Source organism: Pistacia vera, unplaced genomic scaffold (assembly GCF_008641045.1).
Source record: "Pistacia vera cultivar Batoury unplaced genomic scaffold, PisVer_v2 Contig427, whole genome shotgun sequence".
Taxonomy (NCBI): domain Eukaryota; kingdom Viridiplantae; phylum Streptophyta; class Magnoliopsida; order Sapindales; family Anacardiaceae; genus Pistacia; species Pistacia vera.
This window is the reverse complement of record NW_022196254.1, coordinates 922,025-948,433: the sequence shown is the minus strand read 5'-3', so window position 1 is coordinate 948,433 and position 26,409 is coordinate 922,025. Positions and strand designations below refer to the sequence as shown.

At 34.4% G+C, this 26,409-nt stretch overlaps 5 protein-coding genes across 5 annotated transcripts; all 5 read right to left on the bottom strand.

Annotated features, from left to right (window-relative positions):
- Window positions 1-408: 408 nt before the first annotated feature.
- LOC116143255 (probable F-box protein At4g22030) lies at window positions 409-1,872 on the bottom strand. The gene has a single exon (XM_031428708.1). It carries the CDS (start codon window positions 1,795-1,797, stop codon window positions 544-546), a length of 1,254 nt encoding a protein of 417 aa, XP_031284568.1. The 5' UTR covers window positions 1,798-1,872; the 3' UTR covers window positions 409-543.
- Window positions 1,873-3,246: 1,374 nt separating this feature from the next.
- Window positions 3,247-8,275, bottom strand: LOC116143235 (dihydrolipoyllysine-residue succinyltransferase component of 2-oxoglutarate dehydrogenase complex 1, mitochondrial). Its single transcript, XM_031428688.1, has 14 exons — window positions 8,198-8,275; window positions 8,023-8,088; window positions 7,721-7,781; window positions 7,572-7,617; window positions 6,810-6,880; window positions 6,527-6,601; window positions 6,372-6,427; window positions 6,212-6,256; window positions 5,813-6,085; window positions 5,570-5,664; window positions 4,787-4,877; window positions 4,571-4,681; window positions 3,992-4,186; window positions 3,247-3,763 (listed from the first exon to the last, which is right to left on the bottom strand). Exons 1-14 carry the CDS (start codon window positions 8,258-8,260, stop codon window positions 3,572-3,574), a joined length of 1,440 nt encoding a protein of 479 aa, XP_031284548.1. The 5' UTR covers window positions 8,261-8,275; the 3' UTR covers window positions 3,247-3,571.
- Window positions 8,276-10,285: 2,010 nt separating this feature from the next.
- LOC116143234 (glycine-rich protein 23-like) lies at window positions 10,286-10,751 on the bottom strand. Its single transcript, XM_031428686.1, has one exon. It carries the CDS (start codon window positions 10,739-10,741, stop codon window positions 10,286-10,288), a length of 456 nt encoding a protein of 151 aa, XP_031284546.1. The 5' UTR covers window positions 10,742-10,751.
- A 2,904-nt stretch (window positions 10,752-13,655) lies between these two features.
- Window positions 13,656-14,407, bottom strand: LOC116143233 (glycine-rich protein 23-like). The gene has a single exon (XM_031428685.1). The coding sequence runs from the start codon at window positions 14,323-14,325 to the stop codon at window positions 13,804-13,806; it is 522 nt and encodes a 173-aa protein (XP_031284545.1). The 5' UTR covers window positions 14,326-14,407; the 3' UTR covers window positions 13,656-13,803.
- Window positions 14,408-18,574: 4,167 nt separating this feature from the next.
- LOC116143199 (glycine-rich protein 23-like) lies at window positions 18,575-19,000 on the bottom strand. Its single transcript, XM_031428626.1, has one exon. The coding sequence runs from the start codon at window positions 18,998-19,000 to the stop codon at window positions 18,575-18,577; it is 426 nt and encodes a 141-aa protein (XP_031284486.1).
- Window positions 19,001-26,409: the final 7,409 nt, after the last annotated feature.

Genomic DNA, 26,409 nt, shown 5'->3' with positions numbered 1-26,409 from the left:
AAGATAATGAGACATTTTTGCTTACAAAAGAACATAGGTTATATAACCACCCCTGGATGGCTGCACTCAGGAGATCATAAGTTCAATTCACCTCGACCCTTAATACAGTGGTCACTAGAGTTTTTACCTAACCGGTAGTTTTATGGTCTCAGAGGATTAGCTGAGGTACACGTAAATTAGTTTGAACACCCCGTCATCATAAAAATAATAATAATAAATAATAAATAAAAAAACATATGTTATATTCAAAATTATGGCGATTGTGTGGCTGAAAAAATGAGTTGACTTCAGTTGATATTGGCGTTTTGCTGTTGGTTTGTGTCTCTGGTGTCTGTCTCAATTCAAGTTAGGTGGTTGGTTTGACCAATTTGCTTTAAAAAATATGTGAAGTTAAAAAAGTATTTTCAGAGACTAATAGAAATTATTTCACTATTTTCTATTACTGTGAGACTACTGGTTTGAATACATGATTTAGAAATTACTTTTGCTACACAAATTGCAAGTATTATATTTCTTAGAACCCAAAAAATGGAGTATTAGAAATCAAAAGAGCTTGCTTGCAAACTCTTTTTTCTCCTCCCTGTATGATGAAGGTAAATGTGAATCATCTGCAAGTTTTTTCAGCTCCGGTAAGCTCCGCCCAAGTTCAAGAGCTACTTTCACTTCAAACACTTCTCCATTTTCTCTCTTATCAACTTCCCTTTCCTTCAACGTTGATTCTATTGACTCTTCCATGAGCATAAAGAATCCGGCAGAGCCTCGATACATCTCGAAAATCATACCGACTTGCCCGCCATGCTCCAAAGTGTTCACCACAGTAGCCATGGCTCCAAAAACTACCCCAATTACTGCTCCCAGTGAACCACAAAAAGGTGATCCCACAAAAGCTGAAGCTATTGCAGCAGAACCAGTGAATAAAGGGCCACAAATTGCCAGAATTTTGTTAACTTTTAGTACTATTTTGCTTAGTCTCACATATTCTGCTGAATCTTTCATCTTTAGAATCCCAACAATCTCCTTCATTTCCTCTTCAAGATTCCCATTCCAACCATTTTTGTCATCCTTTTTAACAATCCTTGAGCCTTGAGCCTTCACTTGTGGCCACCACACAGCAGGCTCTACATGTTCTGGAAACTTATTAAGCATATTTCCCAGCAAGGGAAGTGGGTATGCTTCATCAAGAGCCAAAACTCTCTCCATTGCATCCTTCACATGAACCGAAGTCGGGTTCCGAAGAGCAATTGTTGTTTTGATCTCTTCATGAAGCTGCTTAAACAGTCTTGTAGCATTCCTTTGTTCTTCAGCCAACTGAGATGGCTGAATCTTATTCATCACCAGCAAAATCCCAGTCACCGCAGTGTAAAGTAAACCAGAAGAGAGCTTCAGAGCCATCAATGTTGCTCCAACTCCATTGCTGACCGCTGCAAGACCAGCCATGGTTGCAGCTGTAACCGTCATTCCATTAACAGAATTCAAAAGAAGACTGTTCCAATTATCGCGTTGCCTCCCGATGTTCTTGTGCATCTCAGCTCTATCTGCATCAATTTCCATTATTGCATATAGCTCTTGCACCACCATTGAATTGGAAATTTCTTCATCTTTTCTTTCTTTCACTTCTAGTTTAGGCTTCACTCCCATATGGGTAGAATCTGCTCTCAACATTTGCAACTCATTTCGCCTATTGACACCGAGTTTATGAATTGGAAGATTTGAAGTATAGGGTATAGCTTTTGCGTCATAACAAAAGGAAGAAGCTGAGGAAGAACAAACTATAGGGGAGATTTTAAGGGTGGCCATGAAATTATTCTGCCTCGTTTGAGAATATTGAGGGTTCAAAATTCAAGGAAAGGCGTTATGGTGAAAAGGGAAGTGTCTTACAAAGATTTATATAGGAAAATTTGGTTGGGTGTGAAAGTGTTTGTTCAGCAATTTGAATATCAGTTTGCTTTGACATACACTTGTATCTGACGTTGTGAAGATTGACCTCAAAATTTTGTGGTTAATTATAATACGGTAGCCAGTTCTATTGAGTCCAATGAATACATTCATTCAACACGCTAGTAAAAACCGAGTTTGATCAGTAAAGGATTTTTAAATTTTACGATTCAGACAAAAGCAGAGAGTAGTCTGGAAGTTTTAGAGTTGAAATGGTGATCGCTTCTTTTTCTATTCCATATAACACTGAAATGCTGGTCCACAGGACTTTTTTTTTTTTTTTTTTTAATATTAAAAGAGAAACTATGGGAGTAATGTGTGTGGCTTTTGAAGATCTCAATGGCCTCAACTTAGTCATGCTTTTCCTTCTTGATTGTTAATAAGTATAACCAGTGATTTTATAATCTTGAAAAATTAGTTAAAAAAAAAAAACAACCTAGTTCTGCATCTCAGAGATTTTTTATTTTTAATTATATTGAATTAACTTTAGGTTACTTGACATAGATTTATGTTTAACGTTGTAAAGATCGACCTCAAAAAGTTTATGGTAAGTACGGGAGGTAGCTCTATTGAATCCAATGAATACATTCATTCAACACGCTAATAAACCGAGTTTGATCAGTAAGGAGCTTTAAATTTTATGATGGGGACAAAAGCAGAGAAAGTCTGAAGTTTTAGAGTTGAAATAATGATCCCTTGGTTTGCTGATTTTGCAACCACCAACCCATATAACACTGAAATGCCAAGTCCAAAGGAAATTTTATTTATTTTTTTTTATTTTTTTATTTTTTTGAGTTAAAACTTAAAAGAGAAAATATTAGAGTAATATCTGTGACTTTGCAACCTAGTCATGCACCCCATCCCCCTTGCCCCCTCTTTTCAGTCGCTAATAAGGATGAGAAAACTATTGAAACTCTTATCTAACTAATAGTTTTAACATTTATATATGTAAACCGGTCGAAACATTCCCGATCATTAGAAGGAAAAAAAAAAAAAAAAATCCTACGCCTTACTCTTCTTAAAAAGTTTTATTAAATATAACTATTTTTACTGTTCTCTTCAACCTTGGATTGCAATAAATGAACATAAAATAAAAAAGTGTCAAAATTTTAGACAAAAAAAAACTGCGGTTTATTTAGGGTAATATTCTCCGCTTCAACAGACATGAAAAAGCGAGAAAATCTTGAACAGAAAAGCGCAAGTGGCCGACCAAAAAAATCAAGCACAAAAACGTGCAAGGACAAACGTGTTTAACGTTGGATCATTCGATCAAAAAACAAAATGTCAATACAGGTAACCTTTTCTTCAATGTTGATGTTCATTTAGGAAAAAATAATCTATATAATTCATACACATTGGTCTTATACATGCTGTTAAAACAGAAAATAAACGTTTCCTTTATGTTTTTTTTATCAAAATGAAAGTGACGCACAAAATGGAACGACCATCTGGGCAAAAATATCTTTTTTTCTCATTTCCAATTCAATTTGGCCAGCCGCATTTGAAGAACTCATGAAATAAACCCTACAAAACTTCAAACTCAAGAAATTTATTTTTTGTTCGATAAATTATAAGGGTATTTGATCCTGGGTTTACCAGAAGAGTGTGATATTAAACGGAACAGCAGCTTGGTTTTCTATATATCAAGGAGCAGTCTGCGTGGATCCTCAACGACATCTTTGATGCGACGCAAGAAGAAAACTGCCTCTCTTCCATCAATCAGCCGGTGGTCATATGTAAGAGCAATGTACATCATTGGCCTTGGGACTACATTGCCACCGACAACCATTGGGCGAGACACTATTGAGTGCATACCAAGAATGGCCGACTGCAAAATATGTTAATCAAATTAGATTTCATCTTCCAAATCATCACAGAAGGCGTAAACAAAAGAAAAAAAAAATCCTATGCCCATGAATATGTGGATCAGCCAAAAGTCAAATGAAAACAAGGAAAACATTTTTATGTGGCTGAGTCAGCAACTTAGCCAAGGAGATTAAAGTCTCAACGTTATGAAAGCTCATGAAATTTCGGTTAAAAATAAAAGCAGCCAAACCTGAGGAGGGTTAATGATGGGTGTACTCAAAAGGCTTCCATAAACACCACCATTAGATATCGTAAATGAACCTCCAGCCATTTCATCAATTGATATTGATCCATCATTTGCTTTCTTCGCAAGGGTGTTGATCTCTTTCTCTATATCGGCAAAATTCATCTTATCAGCATTGCGGATAACTGGAACCACAAGGCCCTGATGAGAAAAGAATTAAAATAAGAAGTTAAGATATACGGATCCTGCAACTTCACCATAAGCACAAGAAAATATAAACACAAGTGACACACAGCACATGTATATACATACGCATAAAATGCTACTACAACCAGAAAGACAAGACTCCCAAGGTTGTCAGACTAACATTAGTCAGTAGACACCTACAATCCCAGAAGCATTGACAAATCCATCTGATATAACTTTTCATTCAAATATTTTCACTACAACTTTCGAGGCTAATGATGTGATTGGGCTTGGAAATTTAAGGGGAATATGTAATGTGCCAATGCAAAAGTGTTTCACTGCTCTATTTTGTAAAAAATGTTGCAAACAAGTTACTAAATTAAAGAAAGGCTAACAAACCTTAGGAGTTCCAACAGCTATACTGATATCTACATAATCCCTGTATATGATATCATCCCCATCAATAACTGCATTTATGATTGGCTGATTCTGGAGCCCACTAACAGCAGCCTGAAATATTTATAAGGAGAAAAATAAAATATGTTACCTCACAAAAGATGTGTGCATATTTTCATCCATATTCTATATAAGCAATTAAAAAGTTATACTACGTACTTTTACAAATCCTGACATAAGTCCCAATTTGACTCCATGCTTTTCAACAAAAGCATCTTTGTAATCAGAACGGAGTTTCATCAAATTAGTCCTACAATAAGCAAACATACGAAGAAATTAAAGAATAATCTTAGAAAAATCGCAAGAAACACAAAGATGGTATTTTAGGGATCATGCATCAAAGAAAGGAGCAGATAAGTACAGTCCTAGAACCAACCAGCCCACAAGTTTTCTGAGCACTTCAATTTACAACTCAATAAATCAATGAGTACCACTCAAAATTTAAATTCACTTAAAGCAACATGTAATCTGCAAACCACAAAACCAAGCTTGAAAGGAATTGATATATATGTAATACTATGTTGAACTAAGCAGCAGAAACACTCCTAACAAGATGCCATGCCCCGTGAAGGACAGCGGAGCTTAAAACACAGGGAGACGCATGGACATATGAAGAGTTGCTCCTTGTTTTAATTTGGAAAAAAAAAAAAAAGCATAATAAAAAAAGTTCATCCAGAAGTTGCAAGAGACATAGATTAGTTTATATAGTAGTCTAAGCACAAGGTAAGAGATATATCTAATTACAAGGTGGAGGCGGATTAGAAAAAGGAGGATAATATGTTTGCATGAATATAAAAATTAAAACAGCCTTCTATATTTGTTGGCAAGAACACATGCACACCAGATGTAGAAAATGAGAAAAAAGAAAGTTGTAATATCTAAGTACCATAAATATGAAAAAAATTGGCACAGGCACAGTCAATACAGTAGGATTGAACTTACATATCAACTTCATTGAAAGTTGTCAACATTGCAAATGTATTCTGAGAGTCCTTCAATCTTGTAGCAACCCTTTTTCGTAGCCTTGTCATAGGAACCTGCAATCATGAACATTTTGAAGTGACAAGTAAGATCATCTGGTTTCTTCAATAAGATGTTTTCTTTCCTAAATTATGTCTGTGAGAAAATAATAGTAGACGTCCATGAACTTTTTTTATCTAAGTAGAGAACCATTACAAAACTCACCCGTCTTTCCCTGTCCTTTGGGGGAAGCTGGGGCTCAGTTGCAGTGCGCTTAGGAGGTGGCGGAGATGGTGCTTTAGACTTCTCCAAGACAGGAGCTGTTTCAACTTTAGGTTTTGGCTTCTCCTCTTTTATCTTCTCAGCAGGAGATGGCTTAGGAGCAGCCTTCTCTGGTATTTTCTCTGAGGGAGCTACATGTGCTACACCTTCACCAGACTTTGAAATGATAGCAAGTTTGAAACCTGGTTCCACCGTATCCCCTTCTTTGGCTACAAGCTGCAGAAATTAAAAGACAGAAGCTAGCATCAACATTAATAAATCTAATCACAGTAGAGATGGGGGAAAAGGTAACCACTTTGAAATAAGCTAGAAAAGTAATAAGAATAGACATTTATGCGTTACCTCTTTAATCACACCTGATTCTGGACTTGCAACATCAATTGTTACCTGACAGGAAATTAACATTACAAGTATTAAGAAATATCCCAGTTTTCTAATTCACTGATAAAAGGAAAAATAGGGGGGACTGGCAGGGGGAAAAAGGTGGTGGGGTACACAGTACCTTATCCGTTTCAATTTGAGCAATAGGCTCATCAACCACAACAGTGTCACCAGGATCTGTTTTCAAAAACCAGAAGTACACACAATCAAGCAGTTGCAATGATGGATGACAAAGAGTACAAACTTGTACAGGAAAATGGATACTGAAAAACATACTTTTCAAGAATTTCGCCAAAGTTCCATCAGTTATGGATTCACCCATAAAAGGGACAACAGCATCAACTAAATCCCCTTCAACAAGCAAAGAAAAGGAAACAACAGGAAAATTTTGAGATTCAATGTAAATTTAATATAAAAAGAGTGCACAGCCCTTAAGAAAACCAATCCTTTCTCTTTGTTACTAAAGTAAACAGGATGACAGCAATCCATCCGTCCCATTATCATGAAGAGTGCCATAAAGACTACAATTTTGAAAAACATAATAAAGTCAATGTCATACCGCTTTCTGAAGAAAATAGCCTGCTCCAAATTCGCACATTAATTGCTCGCTGGGTGTTGGAAATGGAATCCCTGCCCACGAGGAATATCATGAGGAAAAAGGCTGAGTATGCGTCAAATTAGAAAGCAAAAGCAGAACCATTAACATTAACATTTTATTGTCTTAACCTCTCAATAATTAATTCCCATTTGCTTATCAATAAATTGAACCACAATACATAGTAATTGGGCCAAAGAATAAATAAAAATGAAACTCTAATAATAAAAAGGAACAAAGAAGGTTAATCAAAATTGAAAGAGCAAAAGCAGGCTCTTTTGCATAAACTTGCTTTTTAATGGCAAGTATGGATCACATAATTAGGCTTAAAACAGATGCACTCAAAATCTCAACAGCGGGGATCAAATTCACTTCTCATGAACTCACAAAGCACAAGGAAAAGGGGCATAGAATTGTAAAACTGTTTTTTCAAAAAAAAAAAAAAAAAAACTAATTTTTTAAACAATTTGTCAGTTTCTCCTCGTGATCATCGTATAAAACACCCCTACTGGGCCCAAAGGTTTGGTTTTAAGACTGGAAAATCACATTTTAGTCAGGTTTGAGAATAAGTATTTAACATCTAATCCAATGAAAAGAAAAAAAGCCATGTGCTTATATTGTGCCGTCCTAAGCTTACAACATAATCATTCTCATATGTAATCTTAAACATATCACTTAGTAAAGTCCATAAAATGATAAGTGAAACAATAAAACATCTTTACTAACCTCATTGGTCTACAACCTGCAATCACCTTTAGATTAATAGAGCAGCCTGCAATCACCAAAAATTCTTTTTCATTAATCTAAAGATGATCCACATGATATGCCTATGCATCAGCTCCTGATGCGGAGGGTACAAGGACTCATAAGATTACCTGGTAAAATAACATGACTAAATTTCCGAACATGCCCAAGTCCTCTCGGACGGAAAAGTATCTGTTCACATGCTTCAAATGTAAATCTTGTAAACAAGATAAATACAAATATAAAATTAACTCAGATTTGGATTATAAATTTCCGATGCATATAAACTTGTAGAAGTGTCATATTCAGTATTCCTCCCTGTCTTACACCAAAACAGTATTTTCATAAACTTAATCAGACATGCTTGTATGAATAAGATAGGGGCAGATGACAAGACAATGGAAAAAGGAAATTTACAGAAAGAAACACGCACCTCCCTCCCTGAAACTCTACAGGCAGACACTGAAGGCTCAACTGTCTGCATCGACTTCCTTAAAATCTGGAAAGGTTTTAAAAAAGAAAAATAACTAGTTTAGAACAGCATAGTTCACAATGGAAAACCAAAGTCCTATTTCCAACAACTTCAATCAAAACAAAATGAAAAGAACAGTTCTAACCGAAGCAGACGAGCCTCCATTGGCGACTCTTCTCCGTATAACCCCCAGCATCATGGTTTATATCTCTGCATTCACAAATATAAAAAGCTCCAATAAGATATACACAAACACATCGAAATTTTCAAATAATCTCAAAACATACACAAAGCAAACATTTCCCTAATTTGCATCACTTATAACCGTGGATAGCCCTTTGCTATTTACAAAATCAATCACAGGATAACATATTCTCAAAACACTCATAGCACAGGCCACGTTTCAATTTCACCACAATTTTGAAGCTATCCTCAGTACATGTAAAATTTGAGTACATAAATTGAATATTTACAAGTCCAATACATCCATAACATATTAAACATATTACAAATGCATTATATAGAATAGGTTGAGTACCAAATACTAAATTCTACGAAAAGGTAATTAATAGCGCAATTTAAGAAAGTTTAACAGCAGGTTTTTACTTTGATCTTATGTAAGCATATATTACATTATATAATATTTGTGATTGAATACACTTTGTTTGGTTCCCGAGAAAATGCAACAAAAATAAAAATAAAAAAAGAAAACCAAACCAAGATTTAACAATATCCGACTTATTACTATATTTCACAATCATTTGTAACTACATCAAGTGGGCGCGTGTAACTACGTACGTCTCGCGTGCGTTCTGTTTGGTAGCAGAGAAAGTGCAGGAAAAAAACACAACAGAAAACTCCAAAATTCAAATCTGAGCTGAGACAAGACAGTATAGTAGCTTCTTCCAACAAAAACGAAACGAAACAACGGACAGATATAAAAGTACGATTTCATTTTTCATTTTCTCTTTCACTTTCTCGGTAACCAACTAGAAAAATTAAAAATATATAAAATTAAAAAATTAAAAAAAATATTAAAAAAAGTGAAATATCTACATAAATAAATGTAATGAGGTTAGAGAGAGTTTGACCTGAAAGATTTATAGAGAGAGTCGTTGTATTTTGAAGAAACGAGAGTCTTGGTAAGCAGCCACTGCCAAAGTTGATGATAAATATTTAGGTAGTCTGATTTTTATATATATTTGGCTCTGACTTCTGGCCTTTTGGCCAGGAGCCGCGGAGATGCGTTTGAGCATTTCTGTTTGATCTGGTGAGCTCGTGAGGTGGCGGGATTTCATGGTTGGAATCGAACTGTCAGAAGAAGTGGCGTGTGGTTTCCTTAAGGAATTTTGGAAAGTGATAGGGACTGGAGTACGGCGTCGTTTTATGAAAATGGGCCCGTTTGGTTCAGCTGAGATCAATTTTTTATAAACTGGGCTGCCTAGGAATGATAGAAATGGGCCTGAAGAGTTTGATTTAAGATTACTAAAGCCCAAGTTAATTACCAAATTAATAAAAAGTTTTTTATTGATAATAAGAAACACTACGGTCTGTTATTTTTGAAATAATTTTTAAGAATTAAATTATAATTCAAATTTTGAGTCGTATATTAATATTTAAACGCGTGTTTGTATAGTATTTAAAAATTATTAAAAACTGTGAAAATGATATTTAATTGTTTAAATATTACAATTATTTTTAAATTGTATCTTATAATTATTTTCAAAAATTTTGACTCATTTCTGTAAATTATTTTTACATATTTTTCTCTCTCTTATTTCCAAAAAAAAATATATACATATTTAAATTTTGTCAAGATGTGGAAAACTCTTGATGCTAACTACCTTTGGGTGGACGAGTAGTTTTGATAGGGACTCTTGATATATTACTCAAGAGATCTTGAATTCGAGTATTTTCTCAGTTATTAATAAGAGTAGACACTGGGCTGTTACTTGATCATTAGTTTCAAGTTCTCGAGATATTTAAAATACATGTAAGCTGTTTCAACACTCTCAGTCATGAAAACAAAAAAAAAAATATCTTGATGCTGTAAATTAAAATGAAAGCTTTATATCTTGGTTAACATTTGGAACAACAGTATTTAGAATACAATTGGTGATCATTGAAACAATAAAAAAAAAAAACATTATGCATTATTCCTAAACAGTTGTCAAGTAATTAACTTGCTTGCATTGAAGAGTAACAATCGGTATAAATATTGTTTTCAAGGAATTGATCCACTTCCAAGTCCACCACCAAAACCAGCTCCTCCTCCAAACCCACCACCAGCGCCACCACCACCACCGCCTCCAAACCCTCCTCTACCTCCACCACCTAGTCCACCGCGAGCACCAGCACCAGCGCCGCCTCCAAATCCAGCTCCTCCTCCAAAACCGGAACCACCACCTACTCCTCCTCCACCACCAAACCCACCTCCACCTCCTCCTCCAAGCCCGCCACCTCCACCTAGTCCACCTCCAGCACCAGCACCAGCACCTCCACCAAATCCAGCTCCAAACCCACGACCGCCTCCGCCTCCAAGACCGCCACCAAATCTTGGACGTCGGAAGAAGGTTTTCTCATCCTCAAAAGAATTACCCTTTTCACTCCCAAGTTTCCTGGCATTAACGGTGCACATAAGAGCACCAACAAGCATGAGAATTATAAACTTAGCAGTCATCTCTATTGTCTGGAAACTGATAAACAGTTGAAGAGTTCGTTTGTGAGAAGTGTGAGCTCGAAAGTCGACTTATATAGAGTAGCCAAGGCCCAAGAGAGATCTAGTACGGTTGACAAGCTCTTAAATTTTACTCATCGCCACAGCTAAAACGTAAAAACCGCGTGGCGAGAATTAATACAAGCAACTGTCACTTAAAAAAAATAGAAAAACCCTAATTTGATCCAAACCTGACCAATCAGAAGACAAGAAGAGAACATTTATGATTATAAAGAAGACTTTTGATCTGGATTTGCATGGACTTGTTATTAATTTGCATGGGCTTGACGTGCAGCTTGAGACTAGCTTTTTAGCTGACTTTTTTTTTATGTAAAATTGCGTGGACTTTTGTTCGCCATTAATTGCTTGAATATGTCTGCTGCTGGATAAGTGCATAATCCCCCAAGAACCTCAAGCTAATTTTCAGATAAGAGTGGTATTGGTTACCCTTATTAGAAATAGAGAAAGAATTTGACTCAAAACCTCTTAAATAATACATCCAAAAATCTTTATTGAATCACTTAACTAGTTAAAAACTTATTATTATCTCTAAAATAACTAAAATACAAAGCCAGTTTGAATGGGGCAGAAGAGATTGCAGTGTTTGAGGTTAGGTGGGTTCAATTAAAACTAACGAAATATGATATCATTTCACTAACGGCAAGGGTCGAGATTTATATCCAAAACCAGAAGGTTTCAATTTTATTAAGGCAAACCGCAAACCTCAGGGGGTTGAGTTGAGGATATTCCCTGAACTTTATTTCTTCATTAACTTATGTTCCATTACAATTCTTGATGAGGAAGCGATAATAAAACAGTAGAAAGCATAATGCATCATTCCTGAACAATAGGCAATGAATTAATTAACTTGCTTGCATTGAAGACTAATAATCACTAATGTTTTCCAGGAGGTACAGCCGTACAGGTCCAGCTTGAAGCAGTCCAAAACCAAAACCAGCACCACCTCCTTCTCCACCAGCTCCACCACCTAGTCCACCACCACCACCACTACCACCGAAACCGAACCCCACATTCATTCCAAATATTAGTGTTGCATATGTCTTTAATATTACGTGGTTTCACAAAAATGTGAAAAGAATTGTTAGGTTACAAGTTATGAATAAATATTCAAAACCTAAACTGGTTTCGTATTTCAGTAATGGTTTGGTTGATATATGAAGAAGGTATAATATTCTAACCTTGATTAATTAATTAGTTCGATGTACATAGAACTAAAAGTCTAACGTTTGCCAGTATTAACACAAAATTAGCAGCGACAAAATTATTAATTAGTTAGAAAATACGTTAATTTCATGTATATATTTATTCAATAATTATTTTGTTAACCTTTTATTTATTCGAAAAACTGTAAATCCTGATGGTGATTAGAAAACTTAGATCAATTATGTGGAATGAATTTTTTATATAGACAACTAAAAGAGAATTTCATGTATGAATAGTCCAAATGGTTCTAATAAATTCAAAATAGTATAGGTAAACGTATAGTTTTATGTTCGATTCCCGTCTAAGTATTTCCGCCAGTGTGGATATATAGCATAAAGCAAATCGGATACTTGCATGGTGTGATAACATATCACTAGTTTTTCTTTTTCCTTTTTTTGATAAATCAAAGAATAATTTAACAACAAAAATATATGTTCTAACGGCTCATTAAAGATCTATTAACAGCAACAACAACAACAACAAAAATATTATTTCGGAAACTTCAAAGAAATGTTTGTTATTAAATACCAAACATATCGGGGGTTGATGCTTTAACTGTATTAATTATTAAGTTGTTTCACAAAAAGTGAAAAGAAATGTTAGGTTCTCCTCAAGTTATGTTAATCTATACGAAGTTGGAATTTAAAACCCATATATGGGAAATCTGCACGTAAAATTTCATGGTGTTTCAAAAAAAAAGTACTGAACAAGTTATGAATAATATTTTTATTTTATAAGCTTTTGAACCCAGTGGTTCCATATTTCAGTAAGGATTTGATTGATATATGAAGAAGGCTATAATTAATTGTATGTACTGAGTTTATACTTTATGGACAATTCACAAGGTTAAATAGGATAATGCCAGTTTCCTGCTGCTTTATTAAGCCCCCCCAATTAATCTTTCATTAAATGAGATAATCCAGAAACTTATTTGAAGGAATTGAAATTTGAAAGCCTGATCATCAATTTCCTGATTATAAAGTAACAAGTTCTGCATAATTAAGTACTATGGTAAAGAATATTAAGCTTGATTATTTGTTTATCTCAAGTTCTTTTTTTTTTTTTTTTTTTTATGATAGAAAGTGTTCAGACTAGCTTATACGTACCTCAACAAATCTCCCGAGACTCTAAAATTACTGGTCAAATAAGACCTTGAAACTACCAACCATATAAAAGCTTTAATGACTACCCTTATTAGCAACCGATGAGGACTCAAACTCAAAATTTCTTTATTAATATACACAACAGTTCATATCGAACCACTCCATCACCCAGAGGTTAATATGGTATTCTCAAGTTCCCAATCTGGTAAGTATGCCGACAGCAACTAATAAATATGGATCAATTATGTACAAGTAGATCATTGGATCTCCATTTATTAACACACCAACTTTTTCAACTGCACAAATTGTATTCAAACAGCGAAACTCTTTCAATCCCTTCTGGTTTTCAGCTGTTTAATTAGCATAACTTCAACTATCTTGCTTAATGCATGCTTAATATAATTTCACGTACATCTTAAAAGACAAAAGTTATTAATATTAATGGTGGGAGATTAATGTTAGCTAATTAAGTAATTAATGCAAAGGGAGAGAGAGTAATTAACAAGGAAAAACAGTAATTATCGTACATTTGATTTGGTACAATACAATAATTAAACTACAAATTAAGCTCATTTCTGCTGCAAAGAACTTATTTAATTTCTCCATTAACATTTGGAACGAAGATAATTAAGAAAAAACACTTAGAAAATCAATGGTACATATTCGTAAAGAGTAACAATTGCTTAAAGAGTACTGCCTTCAAGGAAGTCCGCCGCCAAGGCCGCCACCAGCGCCACCTCCAGCTCCAAAACCACCACCAGCACCACTGCCAAGCCCGCCGCCACCGCCGCCTCCAAATCCTCCACCACCACCTCCTCCAGCTCCCCCACCTAATCCACCACCAGCACCAGCACCACCTCCAAATCCAGCTCCACCTCCAAAACCGGAACCACCACCGACTCCTCCTCCACTGCCTCCACCAAATCCTCCACCGCCACCTCCCCCAAGTCCCCCTCCTCCACCTGATCCACCTCCAGCACCAGCACCCCCACCAAACCCTGCTCCACCTCCAGCACCACCACCTGACCCACCTCCACCGCCGAGCCCCCCACCACCGCCTCCACCTTGTCCACCACCACCACCAAACTTAGGACGGTGTCTGAAGTTCTTCTCCTCCTCAAAACCACCCTTTTCACCCCCGATTAGCTTCCTCCCATTAATGTTGCATACCAGGACACCAAGAATAAAGAAAACAAGAAACCTAGAAGAACAAGAAGCCATCTTTTTTTATGCAGACACTTTAAAAAGGTGACTTTTGGGTGAGAAGTGGAAGCTTGAAGGCGGATTATATAGAGATTTATGAAGCGGGTAGCACGGTTGAGGTCTTAAATTTTGTTCATCGGCTCATGTAGAAACCGTGTTGAGATAGTTAATGCACACAACTGTCACTTTTGAAAAAGAAAACCCTAAAGCTGCCCCACTGGGGTCGATCCTGACTAATCGGGTGAGCTTGTTTTGGTGATCTTTTATGATTATTACGAGACTTTTGATCTGGATTTGCATGGAATTTTTTCTACGTTTGCATGGTTATTAGCTGCTTCTGCAACTTTTTAAGGCAAGTTAGCTTTTATCCATATTGCATGGCCTGTTGTCAATCAGTTCATGAATTTTTGGTTGCATTTTTACGGCAACTGTAGTCTCTATTCCTGCCCACATATCTCGAGATTTTTCTTTCCAAATTTTTTTTTGAGAAAAATATATGTAAATATGTAAGTGATCATATGTGGTGTGATGGTAAAAGGGAAAAAAGATAGGTTTTATGAGTTTGAGTCTCTCAAGCATTAATAGGGACAGAAGTTTTTACCTTAGCCGGTAGTTCTAGGATCTCAAATAATCAGTTGAGGTGTATGTAATCTGGTCCGAACACTTCCGTTGATTAAAAAAAAAAAAGACAATGGTGAGTAAATAGTGATGAGTTTATGAATATGGTGTGAGATTTTGCTATTATATAACACTGTATAAGTGTATGTTACAAAATTTACATATATTTTTGGTCTATTAAATTTATCTTAATGTATTAATATAACACTATACTATATTATGGTAACATCTTTTGTATGAGTTTATAAAATTTATGTTAATGTACTGGTGCAATGAGATACGGTAATAAAATGGATATGATGCTAAGTGTAAATACATAGTTGACGGTGGTCAGTGAGCCTAGCTGGTTTGGAAATTTTGAAACTTTATTTTAAAGTAAGAGATGGATGTTGCCACCATCTTGGACGTCGGAAGAGTGTTCTCATCCTCAAAAGAATTACCCTTTTCACTCCCAAGTTTCCTGGCATTAACGGTGCACATAAGAGCACCAACAAGCATGAGAATTATAAACTTAGCAGTCATCTCTATTGTCTGGAAACTGATAAACAGTTGAAGAGTTCGTTTGTGAGAAGTGTGAGCTCGAAAGTCGACTTATATAGAGTAGCCAAGGCCCAAGAGAGATCTAGTCGGTTGACAAGCTCTTATTTTACTCATCGCCACAGCTAAAACGTAAAAACCGCGTGGCGAGAATTAATACAAGCAACTGTCACTTAAAAAAAATAGAAAACCCTAATTTGCCAACCTGACCAATCAGAAGACAAGAAGAGAACATTTATGATTATAAAGAAGACTTTTGATCTGATTTTGCATGGACTTGTTATTAATTTGCATGGGCTTGACGTGCAGCTTGAGACTAGCTTTTTAGCTGACTTTTTTTTTATGTAAAATTGCGTGGACTTTTGTTCGCCATTAATTGCTTGAATATGTCTGCTGCTGGATAAGTGCATAATCCCCCAAGAACCTCAAGCTAATTTCAGATAAGATGGTATTGTTACCCTTATTAGAAATAGAGAAAGAATTTGACTCAAAACCTCTTAATAATATCCAAAATCTTTATTGAATCACTTAACTAGTTAAACTTATTATTATCTCTAAAATAACTAAAATACAAAGCCAGTTTGAATGGGCAGAGAGATTGCAGTGTTTGAGGTTAGGTGGGTAATTAAAACTAACGAAATATGATATCATTTCACAACGGCAAGGGTCGAGATTTATATCCAAAACCAGAAGGTTTCAATTTTATTAAGGCAAACCGCAAACCTCAGGGGGTTGAGTTGAGGATATCCCTGAACTTTATTTCTTCATTAACTTATGTTCCATTACAATTCTTGATGAGGAACGATAATAAAACAGTAGAAAGCATAATGCATTATTCCTACAATAGGCAATGAATTAATTAACTTGCTTGCATTGAAGACTAATAATCACTAATGTTTTCCAGGAGGTACAGGTCCAGCTTGAAGTCCAAACCAAACCAGCACCACCTCCTTCTCCACCACTCCACCACCCCTACCACCGAAACCGAACCCCACTTCATTCCAATATAGTGTTGCATATTTCTTTATATTCTGGTTTCACAAAATGTGAAAAATTGTTATTCAAGTTATGAAATTCAAACCTAAACTGGTTTCGTATTTCAGTAATGTTTTGGTTGATACTGAAGAAGGTATAATATTCTAACCTTGATTAATTAATTAGTTCGATGTACATAGAACTAGAAGTCTAACGTTTGCCAGTATTAACACAAAATTAGCACAAACAAAATTATTTTGTTAGAAAATACGTTAATTTCATGTATATTTATTCAATAATTATTTTGTTAACCTTTTATTTATTCGAAAAACTGTAAATCCTGATGGTGATTAGAAAATTTAAATCAATTATGTGGAATGATTTTTTATATAGATATTAAAGAAATTTTATCTGTGAATAGTCCAGAGGTTATAATAAATTAAGATAATATGGATAAACGTATAGTTTCACTTTTAATTCCCGTCTAAGTATCTCTGCCAGTGTGGATAGCATAAAGCAAATCGGATACTTGCATGGTGTGATAACAATCACTAGTTTTTTCTTTTTCCTTTTTTTGATAAATCAAAGAATAATTTAACACAAAAATATATGTTTCTAACGGCTCATTAAAGATCTATTAACAGCAACAACACAACAACAAAAATATTATTTCGGAAACTTCAAAGAAATGTTTGTTATTAAATACCAAACATATCGGGGGTTGATGCTTAACGTATAATTAATTATTGTTTCACAAAAAGTGAAAAGAAATGTTAGGTTCTCCTCAAGTTATGTTAATCTATACGAAGTTGGAATTTAAAACCCATATATGGAAATCTGCACGTAAAATTTCATGGTGTTTTCAAAAAAAAGTACTGACAAGTTATGAATAATATTTTATTTTATAAGCTTTTGAACCCAGTGGTTCATATTTCAGTAAGGATTTGATTGATATATGAGAGGCTATAATTAATTGTATGTACTGAGTTTATACTTTATGGACAATTCACAAGGTTCAATAGCCAAAGTTGATGGAATAAATATTTAGGGTAGTCTGATTTTTTATATATATTTGGTTCTTGACTTCTTGGCCTGTTGGCCAGGGAGGCCGCGGAGATGCGTTTGAGCATTTCTAGTTTGATCTGGTGTGGTTAGTGTGAGTGAGCTCGTGAGGTGGCGGGATTTCATTGGTTGGAATCGAACTGTCAGAAGAAGTGGCGTGTGGTTTCCTTAAGGAATTTTGGAAAGTGATAGGGACTGGAGTACGGCGTCGTTTTATGAAAATGGGCCCGTTTGGTTCAGCTGAGATCAATTTTTTTAATCAACTGGGCTGCCTGAGGAATGATCAGAAATAGGCCTGATGAGTTTGATTTAAGATTACTAAAGCCCAGAGTTAATGTACCAAAATTAATAAAAAGTTTTTTATTGATAATAAGAAACACTACGGTCTGTTTAATTTGAAATAATTTTTAAGAATTAAATTATAATTCAAATTTTGAGTCGTATATTAATATTTTTAATATTTAAACAAGTGTTTGTATAGTATTTAAAAAATATTAAAAACTGTGAAAATGATAATTAATTGTTTTAAAATATTACAATTATTTTTAAAATTGTATCTTATAATTATTTTCAAAAACATTTTGACTCATTTCTGTTAAATTATTTTTACCATATTTTTCATCTCCCTTATTTCCAACAAAAAAAATAAATACATATTTAAATTTTGTCAAAGAGACGATGGAGAACTCTTGATACTAACTACCTCTGGGTGGACGAGTTGTTTGATGGGTTACTCAATAGATCTTGAGTTCAAGTCCTTTCTCGATTATTAATAAGAGTAGACACCTGAGCTGTTACCTGATCAGTAATTCTAGGACCCGAGAGATTTGTTAAAATGTACGTAAACTGGTCTGGACAACCTCAATCATGAAAAAAAAAAAAAAAAAATATCTTGATGCTGTAAATTAAAATGAAAGCTTTATATCTTGGTTAACATTTGGAACAACAGTATTTAGAATACAATTGGTGATCATTGAAACAATAAAAAAAAAAAACATTATGCATTATTCCTAAACAGTTGTCAAGTAATTAACTTGCTTGCATTGAAGAGTAACAATCGGTATAAATATTGTTTTCAAGGAATTGATCCACTTCCAAGTCCACCACCAAAACCAGCTCCTCCTCCAAACCCACCACCAGCGCCACCACCACCACCGCCTCCAAACCCTCCTCTACCTCCACCACCTAGTCCACCGCGAGCACCAGCACCAGCGCCGCCTCCAAATCCAGCTCCTCCTCCAAAACCGGAACCACCACCTACTCCTCCTCCACCACCACCACCAAACCCACCTCCACCTCCACCTCCTCCTCCAAGCCCGCCACCTCCACCTAGTCCACCTCCAGCACCAGCACCAGCACCTCCACCAAATCCAGCTCCAAACCCACGACCGCCTCCGCCTCCAAGCCTCGCCACCAAATCTTGGACGTCGAAGAAGGTTTTCTCATCCTCAAAAGAATTACCCTTTTCACTCCCAAGTTTCCTGGCATTAACGGTGCACATAAGACACCAACAAGCATGAGAATTATAAACTTAGCAGTCATCTCTATTGTCTGGAAACTGATAAACGTTGAAGAGTTCGTTGTGTGAGATGTGAGCTCGAAAGTCGACTTATATAGAGTAGCCAAGGCCCAAGAGAGATCTAGTACGGTTGACAAGCTCTTAAATTTTACTCATCGCCACAGCTAAAACGTAAAAACCGCGTGGCGAGAATTAATCAGCAACTGTCACTTAAAAAAAATAGAAAAACCCTAATTGATCCAAACCTGACCAATCAGAAGACAAGAAGAGAACATTTATGATTATAAAGAAGACTTTGATCTGGATTTGCATGGACTTGTTATTAATTTGCATGGGCTTGACGTGCAGCTTGAGACTAGCTTTTTAGCTGACTTTTTTTTTATGTAAATTGCGTGGACTTTTGTTCGCCATTAATTGCTTGAATATTTCTGCTGCTGGATAAGTGCATCCCCCCAAACCTCAAGCTAATTTTCAGATAAGGTGGTATTGGTTACCCTTATTAGAAATAGAGAAAGAATTTGACTCAAAACCTCTTAATAATACATCCAAAAATCTTTATTGAATCACTTAACTAGTTAAAAACTTATTATTCTCTAAAATACTAAAATACAAAGCCAGTTTGAATGGGGCAGAAGAGATTGCAGTGTTTGAGGTTGTGGGTTCAATTAAAACTACCGAAATATGATATCATTTCACTAACGGCAAGGGTCGAGATTTTATTCCAAAACCAGAAGGTTTCAATTTTATTAAGGCAAACCGCAAACCTCAGGGGGTTGAGTTGAGGATATTCCCTGAACTTTTATTTCTTCATTAACTTATGTTCCATTACAATTCTTGATGAGGAAGCGATAATAAAACAGTAGAAAGCATAATGCATTATTCCTGGACAATAGGCAATGAATTAATTAACTTGCTTGCATGAAGACTAATAATCACTAATGTTTTCCAGGAGGTACAGGTCCAGCTTGAAGTAGTCCAAAACCAAAACCAGCACCACCTCCTTCCCACCAGCTCCACCACCACTACCACCGAAACCGAACCCCACATTCATTCCAAATATTAGTGTTGCATATGTTCTTTAATATTACGTGTTTCACAAAATGTGAAAAGAATTGTTAGGTTACAAGTTATAATAAATATTCAAAACCTAACTGGTTTCGTATTTCAGTAATGGTTTGGTTGATACATGAAGAAGGTATAATATTCTAACCTTGATTAATTAATTAGTTCGATGTACATAGAACTAGAAGTCTAACGTTTGCCAGTATTAACACAAAATTAGCACAAACAAAATTATTAATAGTTAGAATACGTTAATTTCATGTATATATTATTCAATAATTATTTTGTTAACCTTTATTTATTCGAAAAACTGTAAATCCTGATGGTGATTAGAAAATTTAATCAATTATGTGGAATGATTTTTTTATATAGATAATTAAAAGAAAATTTATCTGTGAATGTCCAGATGGTTATATAATTAAAGATAATATGGATAAACGTATAGTTTCACGTTTAATTCCCGTCTAAGTATCTCTGCCATGTGGATAGCATAAAGCAAATCGGATACTTGCATGGTGTGATAACATATCACTAGTTTTTCTTTTTCCTTTTTTTGATAAATCAAAAATAATTTACAACAAAATATATGTTCTAACGGCTCATTAATCTATTAACAGCAACAACACAACAACAAAATATTATTTCGGAACTTCAAAGAAATGTTTGTTATTAAATACCAACATATCGGGGGTTGATGCTTTAACTGTATTAATTATTAAGTTGTTTCACAAAAAGTGAAAAGAAATGTTAGGTTCTCCTCAAGTTATGTTAATCTATACGAAGTTGGAATTTAAAACCCATATATGGGAAATCTGCACGTAAAATTTCATGGTGTTTCAAAAAAAAGTACTGAACAAGTTATGAATAATATTTTTATTTTATAAGCTTTTGAACCCAGTGGTTCCATATTTCAGTAAGGATTTGATTGTATATGAAGAAGGCTATAATTAATTGTATGTACTGAGTTTATACTTTATGGACAATTCACAAGGTTAAATAGGATAATGCCGTTTCCTGCTGCTTTATTAAGCGCCCCCCAATTAATCTTTCATTAATGAGATAATCCAGAAACTTATTTGAAGGAATTGAAATTTGAAAGCCTGATCATCAATTTCCTGATTATAAAGTAATAAGTTCTGCATAATTAAGTACTATGGTGAAAGAAAATTGAGCTTGATTATTTGTTTACTCAAGTTTTTTTTTTTTTTTTTTTTTTTTTGAATGAAAGGTGTTCAAACTAACTTATACGTACCTCAACTAATCTCTTGAAACTTGAAATAACTAAATAAGACCTTGAAACTACCGACCACAATAAAGCTCTAATAGTTATTTTTATAGCAATCGATGTGAACTCAAACTTAAAATTCTTTTATTAATATACACAACAGTCCAATCGAACCACTCGCATCCAGAGGTTAATATGTTATCCAATTCCCAATCTGGCAATATGCCGACAGCAACTAATAAATATGATCAATTATGTACAAGTATCATTGGATCTCCATTTATTAACACACCAACTTTTTCAACTGCACAAATTGTATTAACAGCGAAACTCTTTCAATCCCTTCTGTTTTTCAGCTGTTTAATTAGCATAACTTAAACTATCTTGCTTAATGCATGCTTAATATGATTTCACGTACATCTTAAAAGACAAAAGTTATTAATATTAATGGTGGGAGATTAATGTTACTAATTAAGTAATTAATGCAAAGGGAGAGAGAGTAATTAACAAGGAAAAACAGTAATTATCATACATTTGATTTGGTACAACACAACAATTAAACTACAAATTAAGCTCATTTCTGCTGCAAAGAACTTATTTAATTTCTCCATTAACATTTGGAACGAAGATAATAAGAAAAAACACTTAGAAATCAATGGTACATATTCTGTAGAGTAAACATTGCTTAAAGAGTACTGCCTTCAAGGAAGTCCGCCGCCAAGGCCGCCACCAGCGCCACCTCCAGCTCCAAAACCACCACCAGCACCACTGCCAAGCCCGCGCCACCGCCGCCTCCAAATCCTCCACCACCACCTCCTCCAGCTCCCCCACCTAATCCACCACACACCAGCACCACCTCCAAATCCAGCTCCACCTCCAAAACCGAACCACCCCCGACTCCTCCTCCACGCCTCCACCAAATCCTCCACCGCCACCTCCCCAACTCCCCTCCTCCACCTAATCCACCTCCAGCACCAGCACCCCCCCCAAACCCTGCTCCACCTCCAGCACCCCACCACACCACCACCTAACCCACCTCCACCGCCGAGCCCCCACCACCGCCTCCACCTTGTCCACCACCCACCACCAAACTTAGGGGTGAATGAGTTCTTCTCCTCCTCAAAACCACCCTTTTCACCCCCGATTAGCTTCCCCCATTATGTTTGCATACCAGGACACCAGAATAAAAACAAGAAACCTGAAGAACAACAAAGCCATCTTTTTTTATGCAGACACTTTAAAAAGGTGACTTTTGGTGAGAAGTGGAAGCTTGAAGGCGGATTATATAGGATTTATGAAGCGGGTAGCACGGTTGAGTCTTAAATTTGTTCATCGGCTCATGTAAACCGTGTGAGATAGTTATGCACACAACTGTCCATTTGAAAAAGAAACCCTAAAGCTGCCCCACTGGGGTCGATCCTGACTAATCGGGTGAGCTTGTTTTGGTGATCTTTTATGATTATTACGAGACTTTTGATCTGGATTTGCATGGAATTTTTTCACGTTTGCATGGTTATTAGCTGCTTCTGCAACTTTTTAAGGCAGTTAGCTTTACCATATTGCATGGCCTGTTTCAATCAGTTCATGAATTTTTGTTTGCATTTTTACGGCAACTGTAGTCTCTATTCCTGCCCCACATACTCGAGATTTTTCTTTCCAATTTTTTTTTGAGAAAAATATATGTTAATATGTAAGTGATCATATGTGGTGTGATGGTAGGGAAAAAAGATAGGTTTTAGGTTTTGAGTCTCTCAAGCATTAATAGGGACAGAAGTTTTTACCTTAGCGGTTCGTATCTAGACTCAATATCAGTTGAGTGTATTATCTGGTCCGAACACTTCGTTGATTAAAAAAAAAAGACAATGGTGAGTAAATGTGATGGTTTATGAATATGGTGTGAGATTTTGCTATTATATAACACTGTATAAGTGTTGTTACAAAATTTACATATTTTTTGGTCTATTAATTTATCTAATGTATTAATATAACACTAACTATATTATGGTAACATCTTTTGTATGAGTTTATAAAATATATGTTATGTCTGGTGCAATGAGATACGGTAATAAAATGGATATGATGCTAAGTGTAATACATAGTTGACGGTGGTCAGTGAGCCTACTGGTTTGGAAATTTTGAAACTTTATTTTAAAGTAAGAATGGATGTTCTTATATAATTGTTCGGCGCACACAAAAGTCTACTGATCAGCATCTTCCATTTGCAGGCAGGCATCTGGACAAAGACTAGCCACAAAATGGAAACCCGACAACGTATTAAATTAAGGCACATGGCATTAGAGAATACTGGAATTAATACATCCCAAATAATGGTTTAATAATGATACCATTCCATCATTACAACTCCATATCTTTAGTATTCTTTTTTTCAATCATTACTAATCAAAGATTTAAAACCTCTCAAATCCTACTCTTATCGATCTTGTTAATCGATAGCAATCAAGTGATTAGGGTTTACATAATCACTCATTCCAAGTCAAATTCTAATCAATCTCAATCACCAAAATTTAACCTTTTTCCATCAAAAGACTCATCGATCTTTCTCTTCAAAAACTGTAACAGTATAAACAAGGTTTGCTCTCTGTTTACTATTAGAATATAAATTTGAGTAATAAAGTAGTATTTTAAAAATATGTGAGTAAAAAAATATCATTAAACCATTATTGTGTGGGAAAATAACTTTATAAAGAAATTAAGAAAAGAAAAAGAAAAAGAATTTTGATGGGAGTTATTGATTTCAGCTTGCTTTTTTGGTGTGCTTGACTGTGGTTTTTCTAAAGCTTGTTAATTAGGTTTCAAAAATTGATTATTGCTTAAATGGATTAATTAATTGGTAATTAATAAGCAAATGGAACTTTAATATGAAGAGATATAGGTCCAGTAATAAATAAATTTGACTTTGACGGAGATGCAGTTCATCTAATTAAATGTAAAATTTGAAGCATATGGATGGGGGTTCGACATAAAGGCATGTATATAAATGCAAGTTTGACTTATGAGTTTCGATCCTGTTAATTGGGTTCAGTATAATAGAACTCCTGACACGGAGATATCTTTGAGTTTCAGTTGAGATTATCAAAAGCCCTCTTCACACTAGTAAAACTTTTTCCGTTATATCGTCGTGGTTTCACACTATTATTATTATCTTTCTTGATTACCATTTACTAAAATCTCTTAAATTTTATTCTTGTTGATCCTATCAATTATTGATAATCGAACAATTAAGATTTATATAAATACTTTTTCCCAATCAAATTTCAATCAATCACAATTATTAAAATCCAATATTTTATAACCAAAAAACTTATTTATCTCTCTTATTCAAAAATCTCAATAATATGAACTGAGTTTATTTAATGTTTGATATTGGAATATAAATTTAAGTAATAAAATAATATTTTAAAAATAGAAAAATGTCTTCAAACCGTTACTTTAGTACAAAAAAGTCTTTAAACTCCTCTTTACACTATCAAAAATATCCTTAACACTATTAAAAACAAAACAAAACAAACTTGTCATTATCAAAAATACTCATTGACATTATAAAAATAAACTTAATTGTCATTGTCAAAAATACCCCTTGACATTATTATGAAAATTCCATGGACGTTACTAGAAAACCCCTTAAACATGGATAAAAAACCTCCCATTGACATTATCAAAACTCTCGAAATTATCAAAAACCTCCCATTAACGTAATAGAAAACCCCTTAAGTATGATTATCATACGCCTTAACCTGGCACTTCGTGCCTTATGGTTCAATTGAAATCATTAGGCTTTACAAAAATTTAAAAAAAATATTAATAGTTTACAGATTTTATAATTTTAATCTTATTTAATTTTATGTTGACCTACAAAATAAATTATTAATTAATACTTTTTAAACTTTTCTTTTTCTTTATTTCCTTTTTTTGGTTCTCTTATTATATTTTTCTTTTGATTGGATACTCAAAAAAGGCTACTCCTTTGGATTACAAGGTAAGATGATACTAATTTTATTTTTATTTTTTTACTTAAAATTAATTCTTTTCTTTTAGCTTTCTTAATTGATGAAAGATCGTGAGTTACGGGTTTTTGTTGAGTTTAATAAATAAGTTTGAAATAATTCATAGATTTTGATATGAGTTTTGATTTAATATTGTTTATGTTGAGGTATGAGTTAATTAATTGCTGTTTTAAGTTGGGTTTGATAAATTGTGGTTAGTTATTGAGTTAATTTTGAATATAGTTTAAAGAATTGAGGAAACCCTAAGTTGTAGAGATTTGGGGATTTGGTTTAATTTTGATATATTAGTTAATTTTTTGATATTTAGAGTTTGACTTGATGAGTTTTTATGAGTTTATGAGTTGAATTTTATTGGGTTAGTAGAAATTGTTTGAAAAATGAGTTGAATTTTGATAAATTTTTATTGCTTTTTAATTGTAATTGCAAATAAATTATATTTCTGATAATAAAAATTCTTTTATTTTTTTTTAGTTATGGACAAGTTTTTTATCAAATGAAAGTTTTCTAATGAGGAACCATCAAGTGAACAAAATAAGACGTCACGATAGTATTCACAATGAGCCTATGAAATCTAGTTCAAGACAAATATATGTTAAGTTTAACTTGAACAGTCTTCTTGCAGATCTTGGATAGATAATTAAAATTTTAAAATATCATCTTAATGATAGAAACAAAATGAGAAAGACATACTTGCAAAAAGGACCTTGCCAACCACACAATCATAATTTTAAAAAGCAAGCAATTGGGAATTTAATGTGTCGTTTTAATCTCGTTTGATTTAGAGAATATACAAATTAGTTGGAGTATAGTGTAAAAAAAAAGGGTGTTTTTGTTTATGTTGTTATCTTTTTAGACATGAAATTAGCATTGATATTACCTGTTGCAACTGCAAGTGTTGAAAGAGCATTTTCTGCGATGAAAATTGTGAAAAATCGACTACGGAATCGAATGAGATATCAATTGTTAAATGATTGTCTTATTACATATATTAAGAGAGAGATATTTGATGGAATTGTCAATGAAGCAAATATGTAACATTTTCAGAATATGAAAAATCATCGAGAACAATTATAGAATTG

What these genes read in the sequence shown, in the direction of transcription:
- LOC116143255 (XM_031428708.1), bottom strand. Translation starts at nt 1,797, where the DNA reads ATGGCCACCCTTAAAATCTCCCCTATAGTTTGTTCTTCCTCAGCTTCT.
- LOC116143235 (XM_031428688.1), bottom strand. Translation starts at nt 8,260, where the DNA reads ATGATGCTGGGGGTTATACGGAGAAGAGTCGCCAATGGAGGCTCGTCT. An exon ending in CTCAAATTGAAACGGATAAG is followed by an intron (nt 6,257 to 6,371) that starts GTACTGTGTACC and finishes ATTTCCTGTCAG; the next exon opens with GTAACAATTGATGTTGCAAG. An exon ending in AATCAGGTGTGATTAAAGAG is followed by an intron (nt 6,086 to 6,211) that starts GTAACGCATAAA and finishes TAATTTCTGCAG; the next exon opens with CTTGTAGCCAAAGAAGGGGA.
- LOC116143234 (XM_031428686.1), bottom strand. Translation starts at nt 10,741, where the DNA reads ATGACTGCTAAGTTTATAATTCTCATGCTTGTTGGTGCTCTTATGTGC.
- LOC116143233 (XM_031428685.1), bottom strand. Translation starts at nt 14,325, where the DNA reads ATGGCTTCTTGTTCTTCTAGGTTTCTTGTTTTCTTTATTCTTGGTGTC.
- LOC116143199 (XM_031428626.1), bottom strand. Translation starts at nt 19,000, where the DNA reads ATGTGCACCGTTAATGCCAGGAAACTTGGGAGTGAAAAGGGTAATTCT.